The sequence below is a fragment of the Chenopodium album genome, chromosome 4, assembly GCF_948465745.1.
Source record: "Chenopodium album chromosome 4, dcCheAlbu1.1, whole genome shotgun sequence".
Lineage (NCBI taxonomy): Eukaryota > Viridiplantae > Streptophyta > Magnoliopsida > Caryophyllales > Amaranthaceae > Chenopodium > Chenopodium album.
The window spans coordinates 7,332,255-7,346,809 of record NC_137837.1 but is presented as its reverse complement, the minus strand read 5'-3'; the positions used below and the strand labels follow the sequence as shown (position 1 = coordinate 7,346,809).

Below are 14,555 nucleotides of genomic sequence, written 5' to 3'. Positions count from 1 at the left end.
TAATTCACCTGACTACCACGTGAAAGTCAATGTCAAAGCTTCGGAATTGACCACCAAGAAAACTCACCCCAAATACCCCTATAAATATAATACAACTTAAAAGGTCTTTTTTCACAACTTTTCACTTAAAAGGTCCATTTATAAAAAGTCGACCACTTAAAAGGTCATTTTTTCACAAATTTCTCAAAAATTAAAGAGAGAAGAAGAAAAGGTTGAATTGAAGAGGGGAGATGAAGATGAAGGGATGAAGTATGTACATGGAAGATAAAGTATAAGTTTAGTGGAATAAAGAATTAAAGAAAGTGTAATAAAAAATTAATAATGTAAAAAGACACGTGGCACTTTGATTAGAGAAGAAGATAGAAAAGTGTAATATGATGTGAACATGTGTCTTTCTTGGTTAAAGTTTTTAAATACTAAGTATAGATAGATATATGATACAAGTTTACAAAACATCTTTGCACTAGTGCAAATCTTTGTGTTTGATAGTCTAAACAATTAAGACATCTAAATCATCTAAAGTTCTATAAATTAAAGACTATACATACGTACCGGCCATGTTATGGTATGCCTAATTAATACATGTATATTATCATAAGTAAAATGACCTTTTTATTTGTTTAATTTATAGTACGTTAAACAAGGTGAGTAACCCCTTTACATTATAATCCAGTACTATTTCTTATGTATCTCGATCCTCTAATGTGGACAGCTTACATGGAACTACCATGTGTGTGGTAGTTTTCATTTTTTCAACATCTAGGATTGATTATACTAGTCAAATGGTCATGGCGATTAACATGTGAATTTATTATCAAAATATTAAACTAAATTCATATTTAGAAATATATTAATTTTTATAATAACCGTACCCTAAGAATTGTATATATCATTACCTTGTTTGGCTTATTAGTTTAATAAATTTATGTATTCTTTTTTTGGTATATATTCACCCTTGACTCCCCTTAAATTGCTAAATATTAAGCTTACATAAATTAGGGCATATGATGCTTACCCTAATATACCTTACCTTAGCTTTATGATGGGCATACCCTTAAGCCTTAACCACGCAAGGCACGAGAAAAATGGTCCAAAACAGACATGCAAAACGTCAATGAGACTAATAATAAATAAAAATAGTTAGTTGTTGACGACTTGTTATGGGTTGGCTGGAAACCTAGCTACTAGAACTACAAGCCTAACTCCCTATAATCTACTACATACGTAGCACAAACTTACAATTCTTCACATAATTCAATGGTGTACTTTATTGTTACGAGTCGATCAAGTCATCAATAATGAGCGCGATTTTTACGCGTCTTAGTATCTTTGTCACCACATTAACAAATTAAACTAACTATTTTCACATAATTTCTAGTCTTGGAAAAAGTTATGCCATTAAACAAGATTATTAGAGAGTCAATAACTCATATTATACCATATTATTATATGATCATTAGACTAGCTTAGTAGCCTTTGCTATGTAGCCATTTAGGTGGTCAACATTGGCGTGTGCCCTAACTGAGAGATGCTACAATTATTACTTTTAATACTAGAATGTTTGCACATGTTGGTTGAACAGAAGAGTAATTGTTTATTAAAATAAATGCATAATATCACACGTTATATAAATCAATTCTTATTTAGATGCAGTAAAATAGTACTCGTAGATGATATCACGTTGATACCAACAAAAAATTTAACTCCGTATTATTCGATCCAACTATCTCCAATTAGTTTTAGGATGAAACCCTACTAGCTAGCTAGGTTAGGTATATTATCGTATATATTGTATTCCATTGTCCACCGTTAAAACTAACCCAATGCATGGCAACAAGTAAGGGTCTAGGGACTAAATCATAAAAAGGGTAATCACACCGACCTCCTAAATTCCCAACCTTGTGTAGTGGGGTATATTTTCTGAAGTGAAACATGCCCATATTTTACATACACATTCAATGCACAACGTACTATTGTCATACTTATGATGAGATTGAGCACATATCTTTTTCTTCCTATTAATGGATTCAACTATATACTCTATATCATATGAAGAAATCACACGGTTTATCCGTTTATATAGATCTTGACCACCATCCCCAATTAAATGATGGGCCAATATGGTAATATGGGCAGAATAATTGAACTTGATTGTGTCTCACTAACTAGCACTTGTACTATCAACTACAAGTCTAAAGCCATTTCATTTTCAAAGAAAGATATTTAAATATGTTATGTTGGTTTTTCAATTACTTCTCACCACATGTTTCATCAATCCCTATAGTTTGTCTAATATAATAATTGGCCATTTATTAAATATAATAATTAAATCTTAAATATTTTCCATAATATCCGTCCTTGGCTTGTTGTATCCTGAATAAATAATTCAAAGATTGTAATGAAAAGTGGAGATGTAGATACATACCTTAATAATCAAAGGTACATACCTTAATTTTTTAGGTATCTAAATCCATTAGTATACTACTCCTTCAATCAAGAATTCATAATCATATATTATATATAATACACAGTATTATTTATTCTATGGTGCGTTATTTTTACACTGAATTTTTAATTAGTCGTGAACTTATCGATTTAAACTTAATGGACTTGACCTTGACATAATCAAACTCATTAATCGTGAACTTAATATATGTCTTATCTAAATAATTAATTGAGAAAAATTAAGACTCAAGGTCGGTATTGAAAACAACTTATTTGTTCACCTTGCTCTAATTTTTTAATATCATTTATAAATGTGTTTTAACATTAAAGTGTTTCATATTTCATCTAGTATCGACATGTTTGCGTTGTTAGAATTTATGGGGATTGAGACAACATGATAGAAGGATTACAATTAATTCTAAATAAAAGGAAATTTCACAAGGCCACAAGCTAGAGACAAACGTGTACATTTGTAGATCTTAAAACTTCATTATAAAGTGCATATTTTTATACGTAGAATGTTATGTGAATCGCATCAAAAATATCAAGCAAAGCAAATCGTTTTGATTTTCAGAGACGCAGGAAAATCTTCAATTTGTCACTACAAACTGGAAAAATCTTCCATTTGTCGTATAATACTACAATATAATATAACACTCAAAGCTAACGTAATTATGGGCCCAAAAAATTCGACTGTCTTCATCAATAATTAATCAAAAAATATTGATAAAATTATCACCTATAATCATTGACCACTTGAGTGGTTATCGATAAATGTTCAATTAATAATAGAATTAGATCAATTAATTAATCCAATATTATCCGTAATTAAGAACTATTTTCTGTCAATATCTTACGGAGTATAAAATAAAAGGCATATACTATAAATGAAGATTACATTTTAAATAGTTTTTTTTTTTTTTTTTTTTTTTTTTTGGAGGGACATTTTAAATAGGTTGTGAGATAATGACTTTTGACTAGTGTATTTATCAAATTATGTACTTTATGTTGCTACTAATTAGCCATGTGTCATGTATGTGGTGGATATTTCACACAAACATTACATTACAAATAAACAAATAATTCCAAATTATCACCCAAAGTTTTGTAGTCCTTTTTTTTTTGTGTCGGAAGGATGGCTAATGTTTAAATTAAGATTCCTTGCCAGGCTTTTTTTTTTCTTTTTCTTTTTGGGCATTAATCTGATTTTGTTGGCCAAACGAAGATCAGCCACAAGTTTTCAAGTCAAGTTTGTTTATAAACAAGATAATTATATGACAAAATCATTCGTTTTAGGACTTGTCACTTCAGCTCTAATTAGATCAGTTTAGTTCAGTTCAGTTCAGTTCAGCTCTAATATCCCCTCATAAATATTCATTTCAGCTCAGTTCAGTTTAGTTTATAAGTTCAGTTCAGTTCAGCTCCAATTAGTTCAGTTCAGTAAATATAAACATATGCTTAATGATACTCTTATATACATTATTATAATTCGTAAATAACTTAGTATCAGAGCTAATATTAAAAAATATACGTCGTAGTATATAAATTTGGCTAGCTCAGTTAAAAATTTGGAATACAATATTCAATTCGATAAGGGGAGTCAATAACATAAGACTATCCTTTTAAGCTGAAATGAATTTGAAATTATTTGAGCTGGATTAAAATAAGTTTAAAAGATTGCATTACATTCCCTTCATCATCTTAAGTTAATCATCACAATTTCCTTTTACATATCTACTAATTTGATTGACACACTTTCATATAATCTTATAATTCCTTCAATTAATTTTAGTAATAATGTTTCAACTTTTACGCTAGCTCACACGCTATGCTTAGATTATTGGATTAATGATTATACTTAATAAAATTATATTCATAGGAGATGTTGTATAAGTGTTAATTTATACTTTAAAAACTATTAACTATTATAATTTTTATTTATTGGTAATAAGTGTTATTAATGGTTGAATTCATGTGTTGACAAACGTAAAATAAAAAGGATCTTGCTAACGAACGCCCCCGGGCGTTGGATAAGCAATTAAAAAATTGCCTAAAATGATATTAACTTGGGAAAGCATGACAAAATCACGCGTCAATCAGTGTAATTAATGTTAATTTTTGCCAAATAAAAAGTACAACTAAAATAAATGAACGAGTCTGTTAATCTGTTATGAACACGACCACTTAAATTTTATAATATTTATACTCACAACCAAATATTAGGATTATTCAAACATAAAAAGCCATCATCTTACCTCATCACTTCAATTAATAAACACATTTTTTAATATACTTTATTTTAAAACCTAATACAAAAATGTAACAGCTTATGGAGAAATAAGTGAGCAACAACTTACAAAAGCTTAATGTGGAGACTAATTAAAATGAAACAAAGTACATGAGAATTCTTCCACACAATAAGAATTTATACAAGAAAATAAGGAAATAGGGTTATACCAATTTTTTTTATATAGGAATTATTTCTCTCAATCTTTACCCAACACTAGGAATGAATCATCTAGTCTAAGTCAATGATCGAGGTGATACATTTGAAAATTGAAGCTCCATTAGATTTCGTGTCCCTCCCTCTAGCTCCCCCACCCTAATAAAGGGTGTTGAAACTTTCTTGTGATGTTGATATATAATTTACAAATTAATTACCCTTTTGATACTTATATTCTTATTGTGAATTTTCGATAGTGATGTACGAAATTGAATATAATATGTACTTATGTTGTTATATTTATATTGATAATTTATTAAATATTAAAGATGATAACAACATTGCATTATCACATCTTAAACTTAGTTTTAATTTTAACATAGTTGACCCTATGCCCCTTAATCATGATGTAGGCTTTAATTTTATTTTTATTTTTTAAAAAAAGGTAATTAGTCATTTAGTTGTATCAGTCAATAGTAAGCTAGCCACTACTTATATTTTGAAAAAAAGTTAGCCACTAATTAATGGGTAATGCAATTCTTGTTCTTTTTTGATAAAAAACCACAAAAAAAATAATAAAAATAATAATAATAAAAAAAAAAAACATAACGTCTCACATACAGTAGCTAAAAGCAAGATGGTTTAAGAGAGTGAGAGATAGTTCAAGTGGTTAAAGCTTCAATTTCGGTTCAAGCCTTCAAGGTAATCTGGAAATCAATTCTCATCACTCGCCCTTTTGACTCTTTAAACACCAAAAAATATAAACACATTTACATCCCTACCTTATCCCTACCTTATAAAAAGTAGAAAATAACTCTTAAGAACAGTGTGCTACCAACTATACCCTTAAAAATATGTACAAAATTGTGTACAAAAATGTATATTTACTTTTTTACCCGCATTAATATGTTTACTCTCATTAATATATTTAATTGAGTTTTTTTTCATTAAACATACCATCAATTATTAATACAGTTTTTTTTTTTAACAAACCTGTAATGCCTTTTTTTTAAAATAAAAAAATTATAATATTTTGTACTTCATATGTTATTATTGTTATTTAAAAAGGAAAAAAAATTGTATGTACGAAGACTTTGTTAATTACCACGAGATGATTTATTTTTACTCCTTCGCGGTTGCTCTTCTTATTTACAATTTTGTTGTCCTTTAATTATTACAAATATTGTTAAGGTTTATTAGCTTTTTAATTGTACATTATTTGATGGCACGCACATAAACAACGTGGAATTTAAATGACATTCATATTAAATAATGATATTTGAGCAAATGTTATCAAGAGGTATAAATAACTTTAAAATCCTAAAATCGAAGGAAATCGATGATTGGAAAAAAAAATGTATTTAAATATGGAGAGAATTTAAGAAGAAAACTATAATTAAGTGGTTATTGCTTTAGTATTAGATAAATATATAGATATTAGATGGTCTTAGAACATTGAACTTACATTATTAAGTTTTTAGCTACAACGAACGTTTCACATATTATTACTTCGTATGACCAAGCTCACAAAAAAATCGTTTGAAGAAAAATACGTCAAGTATTATTGAATCATGCAAATCAATTAAGAGTTCTAAACTAGCTTAAGATATGAAGGGATGCAAATCAATTAAATATTATTTTTTAATAATTTTGAAATAACACTGTCAAACTTTTGAGGGTTTTAAAAAATAATTATCATCAAAGATTTTGGTGGCTTTTAAACCAAATAGTACGTATTAAAACTACCAGATCTACCACCCAAACCAAAGGTGTAACTACGCGCTAATACAACTTCTATGCAAGAGCTAACTCTTTCGCACGCGTAGGATACCCTAGTAATATATATAGGTCCGATAGCCCACTAGGATTGATTTATTTATGTTAATCATCCTTATTTTATTTGCCGATGTGGGATAGTTCAAACGTATATTTCATGATAATATGGAGTATCTCTTTAAAACTCTTATTACTTGTATTCCTTCAAGCCAGAAAAAGTACATTCATAACAAGGGCAAATTTGATATCCTTAAAAGTCAAATAAAATGATTTAGGCTATGTTGGCTTTACCTTGCTTTTTTATTTACTGCACTAAAATTAAATTATTGTTGCTAAACATAAATATCTTTAAATTACTGGTCAAAATTAACCAAATATCTATTTTGTTCAGTATAGTTACTACGTATTTTTTGTTTAATAAAATGAACTTAATTTTGCTGAATTTAACTTAGGCCCCATTCATTTCACCTTATTTTTGCTGAACTGAAATTATTTTTACTGAAACAAAATTATATTTGCTGAAGTTAAATTAATTTTACTGAAATGAAATTATTTTTGCTGAACTGAAATTATATTTACTGATTTTCTACTATAAAAAACTAAATTTTACTGAACTGAACTTATTTTTACTGAATTGAAACTATTTTTACTGAACTAAAATTAATTTTATTGAACTGAAATTATTTTGAGTGAACTGAAATTATTTTTACTTAATATTATTTTTTAAGGTGAAATGAACAGGGCCTTACTTTTTACATAATTTAATTTAATTTATTGATATATTATTTGCATAATGTGAAGAAAACCATACCTAAATACACGTACTTTCTTTATTTAAAAAAAAAATAAAAAAAAAATACACGTACTTTCTTTTAAAAGTAAACATGTTTTTTTTGAAGAGTTATAAAAAGTAAACGTAGAAGTAAATATATCAAAGAGAATTATGTGTTTCTTGGGAGGGTTTTTTGGTTCCCTCTAGGGTTTCTCCCTTGGGAGGGTTTTTCTAGCCTTCATTGCTAGATTTTCTCTACTTTTTTTGAAGGTTTTCCTTCAATCTTCTCCTTCTCTCTCTTTCTCTTCCATCTCTTTTCTTCTGATCTCAATTGTAAATTTTTGTAGGGGCTTCCATCGGTATTTTTACCGGTGATAAGCCCCAAAAAACCTTTTTAATTGCTTTCAATAAAAGATCACATCTTTATGATGGAGTTTGATCTATTAGGTTTATTTTATTTGTTTGTTCGTCTGTCAAAGTTTAAAGATTTAGGGTTTCACAATCTCCAAAAGTGTCTAGAAGGCCATATGAGTTTTTTCACCCAAACAACTATTCATATGTGGATCTCAAGCCGAATTAGTGCTAACTCACAGATTGTATTGCTTCAGATGAAGATTTTTATAAAGGCGATCGTTGATCGAATCTGCGATGTAACTAGTTCTAAGGTGAATTGTATTTGTATTGGAACTTTAGATTTCTTCGGAATTGTTTGTAAGTGCCGTTTGGCCATCTTTCATTAATGAAATCCTTTCTCTTCTTGTAAAAAAAAAAAAAAAAAAAAAAAAACGTAGAAGTAAATATTGTTAGAATTAAGTCAAAATATATTTCGTATTTAGTGTGGTGAGCGAGTTGATGACCATTTCAAAGTCTTATTGCTACATAATGACAATTTCCACTTACTCTGTTTTGTTGTCAACATTTTTTTAACTGTGCTTCCGTCACCTACTCACCTCACATTGATTTAACTCTGTAACAATATTTACTATTATTAGTAACCTACTTACCAAACCTTCATTCCGTTAAATCACTTTAATCACAGTTAATGAGAACCACTCAATCATTGTAATTAAAATCTATATTAACGTTCAAATTAATTACACCTTTTTGACGACTTACATAGAAATTATGATAGCACAACTTTTTCAAGTCGCAAGGTGACAAGAGCTTATACACGTATACTGTTACCTATTAGACTCTAACTAATTACGGAGTGCTTAAATTCAAGAGTCGAGAATTTATAATTAAGTAAAATAACTTTTTACTGATTGATCCAAACACTTGTTGGTACGTACCAACTTGCATACATACTTGTATTGATATCATGATGTGCTTATACATCGCGTCCGTTTTGTAGTTTTGCTCTCTCTCTTTCTCTCTCTTTTCCTCAATAAAACATCCAGAAACAAAAACATAATAAGAGGGGAAACAAGATATGGACTCCTGTGATCCATTTCTTCCTTCATTTTCTGGAAATATCCCTTCTTCCCACTTTTTTCTCTTCAAATTTCACCAAATTTGCTCACTTCTTCATCACCTGCATCAACTTCCTGCTCTTTGATCTCTGTTTACTCTCTCTTCACCCACAAATTGGAACTTGGAACAAACAGAATTGAGGGTAATTAATAGAAAGGTGTCTAATTTACAGTCAACAAAACTTACTATTTTTATCACTTGCTCTTATTTATTACTTTTTATGGAAATTTTCTCTTCTTGGTATAGTTAAGAATTATGGGTTTTGATTTTTTCTTAATTTTCTGAAATGGGTTTTTTGAATTTCCAATTTTCATGGAGAAAGCTGGTGTCTTTTTTACATTAATTTTCTGGGCTTTAATAATGATGGGATTGAGAATTTAAGGGTATGTTTTAAAGATGGATTAACTGGGTCCCTTCTGCAATCTGGGTATTTGTTTATTTATTACTCTTAATAGAAAGATGGAGCTTTGTTTTGATCATAACTTTTATGCTTCCCCTTTGTTCAAAGTAGTAATATTTAATTATTATTAGCTTTTAATTTAAGTTTAAGATATAGTTTTATCTCATGAATCACTAATATTAGAAATGTAATGATTCAGATTTTTTTTTTTTTTAATTGTTATGTGGTTCTAGTGAATTTTCTGACAAAGATTGGAATTCCATGTAAGATTCATTATTCTTAAACTTTTCTTTGAAAAAACACTTTACTCTCTTCTAGATTTATCTTCATTCTAAACCCAAAAAATCAAAAGAACCTTATTATAAATTGTTTGTGATTCTTATCTTTTTAGTTCAGAATCACATTTCTTCCAACTTTGAATTATGCAATATATACTATGCTTTACTTTTTGGGTCATTATAAATAGCAAGAATCACTGAATTTTAATTGAAGGGTGTTGTTGTTACTAAATATTATTGCAGGAAAATAAAAGAAATGGGTACTTGGTCATCAATGTTTAATGGGTTAGCAAGATCATTGTCAATTAAGAAAGTGAAGAATTCAGGAAATGGAGTTGTAGGTAGGGAAACTGCAGAGTCCATGGCAAAGGATGCTAAGAAGAATGATATGATATTAAGGTCATCAGGCATTGTTAATGTCGAGGGTTCGAAGAATTTCGCCTCGGTGTTCACCAAGAAAGGTCAAAAAGGTGTTAATCAAGATTGTTGCATTGTTTGGGAGGTATACATCACTTACATATCATACATTTTATTAAAAGTATATGTTATTGTATTATGAAGTAATTATATGAATTATGTGCACTTAAATGATTAGTGTTGGTATCCTTATGATTGGAGGGTATATGTTTATTTGTGTACAAGATTAGGTTGTTTGATGTTGGATGGTTTTATTCTCTATGTTGGGAAGAAATGAATTGGTGAATATTGTCAATGATTAGTTATAATATCATATTATAGACTAAAATAAGCTAAGGGTTGGTTTAATTTGTGTCCATGACAGGAATTTGGATGTCAACCCGATATGATTTTTTGTGGCATTTTTGATGGCCATGGTCCTTGGGGTCATTTTGTTGCGAAGACTGTGAGGGAATCAATGCCACCATCGTTGTTATGCAATTGGCAAGAGGCTCTTGCTCAAATGGTGCTTGATCCGGATTTTGATATGGAGGTAGAGAAGAAGATGAATTGGTTCAATATTTGGAAGCAGTCCTATTTGAGGGCATGTGCTACTATTGATCAAGAACTTGAACAACATAGAAGAATTGATGCATACTATAGTGGAACAACCGCCCTTTCAATTGTGAAACAGGTACTTTATTTCTTTCTACCTTCTAATGGCTGAGACTGTACGATTAGTTTGTCTGTAATCAGCTAATCAAGTATGGATTACATAGCGTAAATAAAAGATAGCTTGCATTCATTATTTCATTTATCTATTATTTTAGATGCTTACATGTTTAAAAGGAAGATAGCTTGGATTTGTTTGATTATATTCTTTTGGCTTAGATGCTTACATGATAGAAAGGGATTTAGACTACATACTTCGAACTTTGACCAATTCTCAAAGTTGTTTCCTAAAGCTTGTAAATTATGTTCAAGCACTGATTAGGCTGAGTAAGAAGGTAGAAGTGATGAATAATTCTGCAATGAACTGTTAAACAGGATTTGGCTCAATCTTGAGATTCAAGAGTGGCTATATCAGTAAGCCAATTCCATCCGGGCCCAAAGGAAGGGTTTGATTCTCATTCATGTGAGCTTCAGCCTTCGAAATTTTCACCTTAGGTTGCGCTCTCTCCTTAGCCGATGAAAAACGTTTCATGTTTTGATCTTTTTGCATGTTTGCAGTCACGTTTCTACACGAGTCAGCTCCTGTGGTTTCCACGGTTATAGTTCGTTTGTGGTCCTGTAGTCTGTAGTTGTGTGAAGGTATCATGTGCACAGTTCTATCATTTTCATTGCTTGGGATCATCTCTTCCAGGCCATGTCCCTGCATTTGAAAAAGCTATGGAAATCATTTTAGTGGAGGGTCCTACTTAGAGAGTTAAAGTTAATCACTCCTGAGAATGATGAATGGATATTATAGTTTTTGATAAACCATCAATTTGTGGCCCATAACAAATTCTTCTCAGCCTCAAATTCTCACCTATTGTGGGTTTCGCTTTCAGTATATCTAATGAGAATCTTGTCTGTTATTACAAGTTTACAGACATATAACTTTATGAATAATCTACTTCAATATACATAACAAGCCATCATATTTAAAAACCATGTGCTAAAGAGGGCGTCGTTGGATTTGGAATGCTTAGTTAGTAGATTGGCTAATGATGCCCATCATTTTTGTGGACTTTGGGGGATTAGACTTCACCAGCCTTTTTGTAGCATGCGGAATCTGAGGCAGATTATGTACTTTCCCACTAATTACACTTATTAAATCTGTATGATTATATTAATACATATATGTGACCAATAGAGGACAAATTGCTTGTTCATTTTGTCATAGGTTTCTTTTATAATGGTGATGGCTTATAGAATTGACATGAACTGACAAACAGAATTAGTGTTGGATTAGGTACCTCCCGTACATTCTTCTTTGTCATGAATATAATAAGAAAGTTAAACCCGGTGATCAGTTTAATAGCAACTTGTTTTAGTTAGTGACTTCCACTTAATTTTTTTGGACTATCTAGTCTGTGAACATATTGTCTCTGTTAAGGCTAGGAGCTAAAAAATGTAGCAGGATGCTGCTTTCCTAGTCAAATTGATCTTTGTGAAAGAAATGCACCTTGCTGATCAAATATTCTGTGATAGGCTGGAATTTTATGAAACTTATACTTCAAAGACTCATTTAAATTCTTCAACTAGTATAACAATGTGGTCAATGTGTGAAAAAACTTTATGATCGAAAATTGTTTTAATCACGGATACTGATTTTAGTTTTTCACATTTTTTCTCTTTGCCAGGGTGACAAAATTATCATTGCTAATGTTGGAGACTCTCGTGCTGTATTGGGTACTACTTCAGATGACGGTGACTTGGAAGCTGTACAGCTAACTATCGATTTCAAGCCCAATTTGCCTCGTGAGTTCACCATAATCTCTGACCTCCTGCCATAGTGCAACTTTAGTGTAGTTAATTTTAACTACATGTCAAATCTTCATCACATCCTGTTTATGCTGTCATAAATTTTGGATTCTTATGCTCTGATATTTGCTAACAGAGGAAGCTGAGCGAATAATGCAATGTAATGGACGAGTATTCTGCTTACATGATGAGCCTGGAGTACATAGGGTGTGGCTACCTGACGAGGAGGTGCCCGGGCTAGCAATGTCTAGAGCTTTTGGAGATTATTGCATCAAGGATTTTGGCCTTATATCTGTGCCTGAAGTAACACAAAGGAATATTACCAGCAAAGACCAGTTCATTGTGCTGGCTACTGATGGGGTATGTGCATGTACTTTCTGAGTTTATTTAATACACCACTTGCACATTAGATAATAATATGCTTCTAATACAGTATTATTTATTTGCTTCCGTAGTGAAGTCTTATAAATTCTCTAATGTCTTGTTTGGTGCATTAGTTAACACGTAAGCTACACTCGTCCAAATTAGATGATATACTTCGTACTAGTATTAAATTGGAATCATGTGCTCTGGATTATTTAAACTTTGAAAGGGCAATGAATCAACAAACTCTTGAATACAGTGACTCATGGTTTATGTCTGATATGCAAGTATGTAACTCATAAACTTTACGACTTTCTTAAGAGATAGATACGAATCATACGATCACTTTAGTCAGCCAATTGCCCTTCTCAAACTTTAGGAATTGTACAGCCTTTTTTTTTTTGGAGTTTTCTTATAAGCATTTAGAATCTGAATGAGTTATCTTCATTGATATCAAAAGGGGGGAAAGAATTCTGTACCTGAATTTTGTAGGTCTTATTGTCGACTTGTCGTGGCTTTATTATTAAACTTGTTTTAAATGTTCTATGCTTAGAAGAAAAATCTGTTAGCTAGATTTAAGTTTTTCTTTATTGTTCGAGGGTATACTTTATAAAAACTTGCTCTAAAATACATTTCAAACACGTAGTATATTAAGCTGTAACAAAGTTAGCCAAGTAATCATGGAGCTGACTAAATTTGTCTGTGTTGGTAAATGGTAATTCCGTTGATTCCTGTATGTTCTGGTTCCGTAACATATAATTGTGCAGGACAAGTTAGGCTTAAATCCTACTTATTCCTTACATATATGTAATTTTTTTTTTTTTTTTTTGAGGGAAACATATATGTAATTTTCTGTCTCTATGAATTAATACTTTTTATGAATATGTCACTTTTATGCACCAGGTATGGGACGTGGTTTCTAATCAAGAGGCAGTGCAAATTATATCGTCAAGCCCTAATCGAGGCAAGGCTGCTAAGAAATTGGTAGATCATGCAGTCCGAGAATGGAAGCGAAAACGACGAGGGATAGCAATGGATGATATCTCAGCAGTTTGCCTCTTTTTCCACTCTTTACCCGAATAACTCAAAAAGCCTAACCTGCTGTATTCATTGAATAGAAAGAGATAATTGTGGGCGAAAAAGGGCAAAAGTTTGGAAAAAAATCACACAGTTTTGTAATGTATGTGTCAATTGTGCTGTGGTTGATCAGTGAAATGTGTGATTCTTGTGAATGTCAAAATTCTCTTATGTGCATCTTATCTTTCTTTGTGCATCTTTCTTTCTGTGGCTTCGGTTGATATTCGATTCATTGGCTTCGACCTTCAAAGGGCATTTTTTGGGGGAAAGCAGGTGGAAAGTATATATAGTTTGAATGATTGAGAATGAATGCAAATTTTCACTTGTGAATTATGAAATCAATGCGATATCAAATGTAATGGCGACCCCTTTGAGAAGTTCAAATTTTCTACTAGTAACTCGAAAATTCGATATGAACATTTTTACTTGGACAAGACAATATTAATTCCATTAGTTTGTAAGTTGCAAGTGTTGTTACTTGTTAGTACACTTAATGGCTCTGCTTTTCCAAGCACAATCGGTGTTGTGCTTAAGATAGCTTCGTGTAGGTGGCTGCCAACCTATGCAATTCGCAGATTCAATATTTTACTTCCCTTTACACAAGACAGAACAAAAGCTTCAGAATGCAAAGATAATTCAGACTACATTCATTAAAAAAATATTTGA

General features: G+C 30.8%; 1 protein-coding gene across 2 annotated transcripts; it reads left to right on the top strand.

Moving 5' to 3' along the window:
* The first annotated feature begins 8,806 nt into the window (after window positions 1-8,806).
* On the top strand, window positions 8,807-14,085 carry LOC145628784 (putative protein phosphatase 2C 73). 2 transcript variants are annotated; one of them, XM_081681187.1, is made up of 6 exons: window positions 8,807-9,051; window positions 9,831-10,089; window positions 10,369-10,677; window positions 12,329-12,446; window positions 12,586-12,809; window positions 13,716-14,085. In XM_081681187.1, the coding sequence occupies exons 2-6, from the start codon at window positions 9,844-9,846 to the stop codon at window positions 13,893-13,895; spliced, it is 1,077 nt and encodes a 358-aa protein (XP_081537313.1). In that variant the 5' UTR covers window positions 8,807-9,051; window positions 9,831-9,843; the 3' UTR covers window positions 13,896-14,085. The 2 variants fall into 2 exon arrangements, with proteins under 2 accessions (XP_081537313.1, XP_081537312.1); XM_081681186.1 differs by having other exon boundaries at window positions 8,807-9,066.
* The last annotated feature ends 470 nt before the right edge of the window (window positions 14,086-14,555 follow it).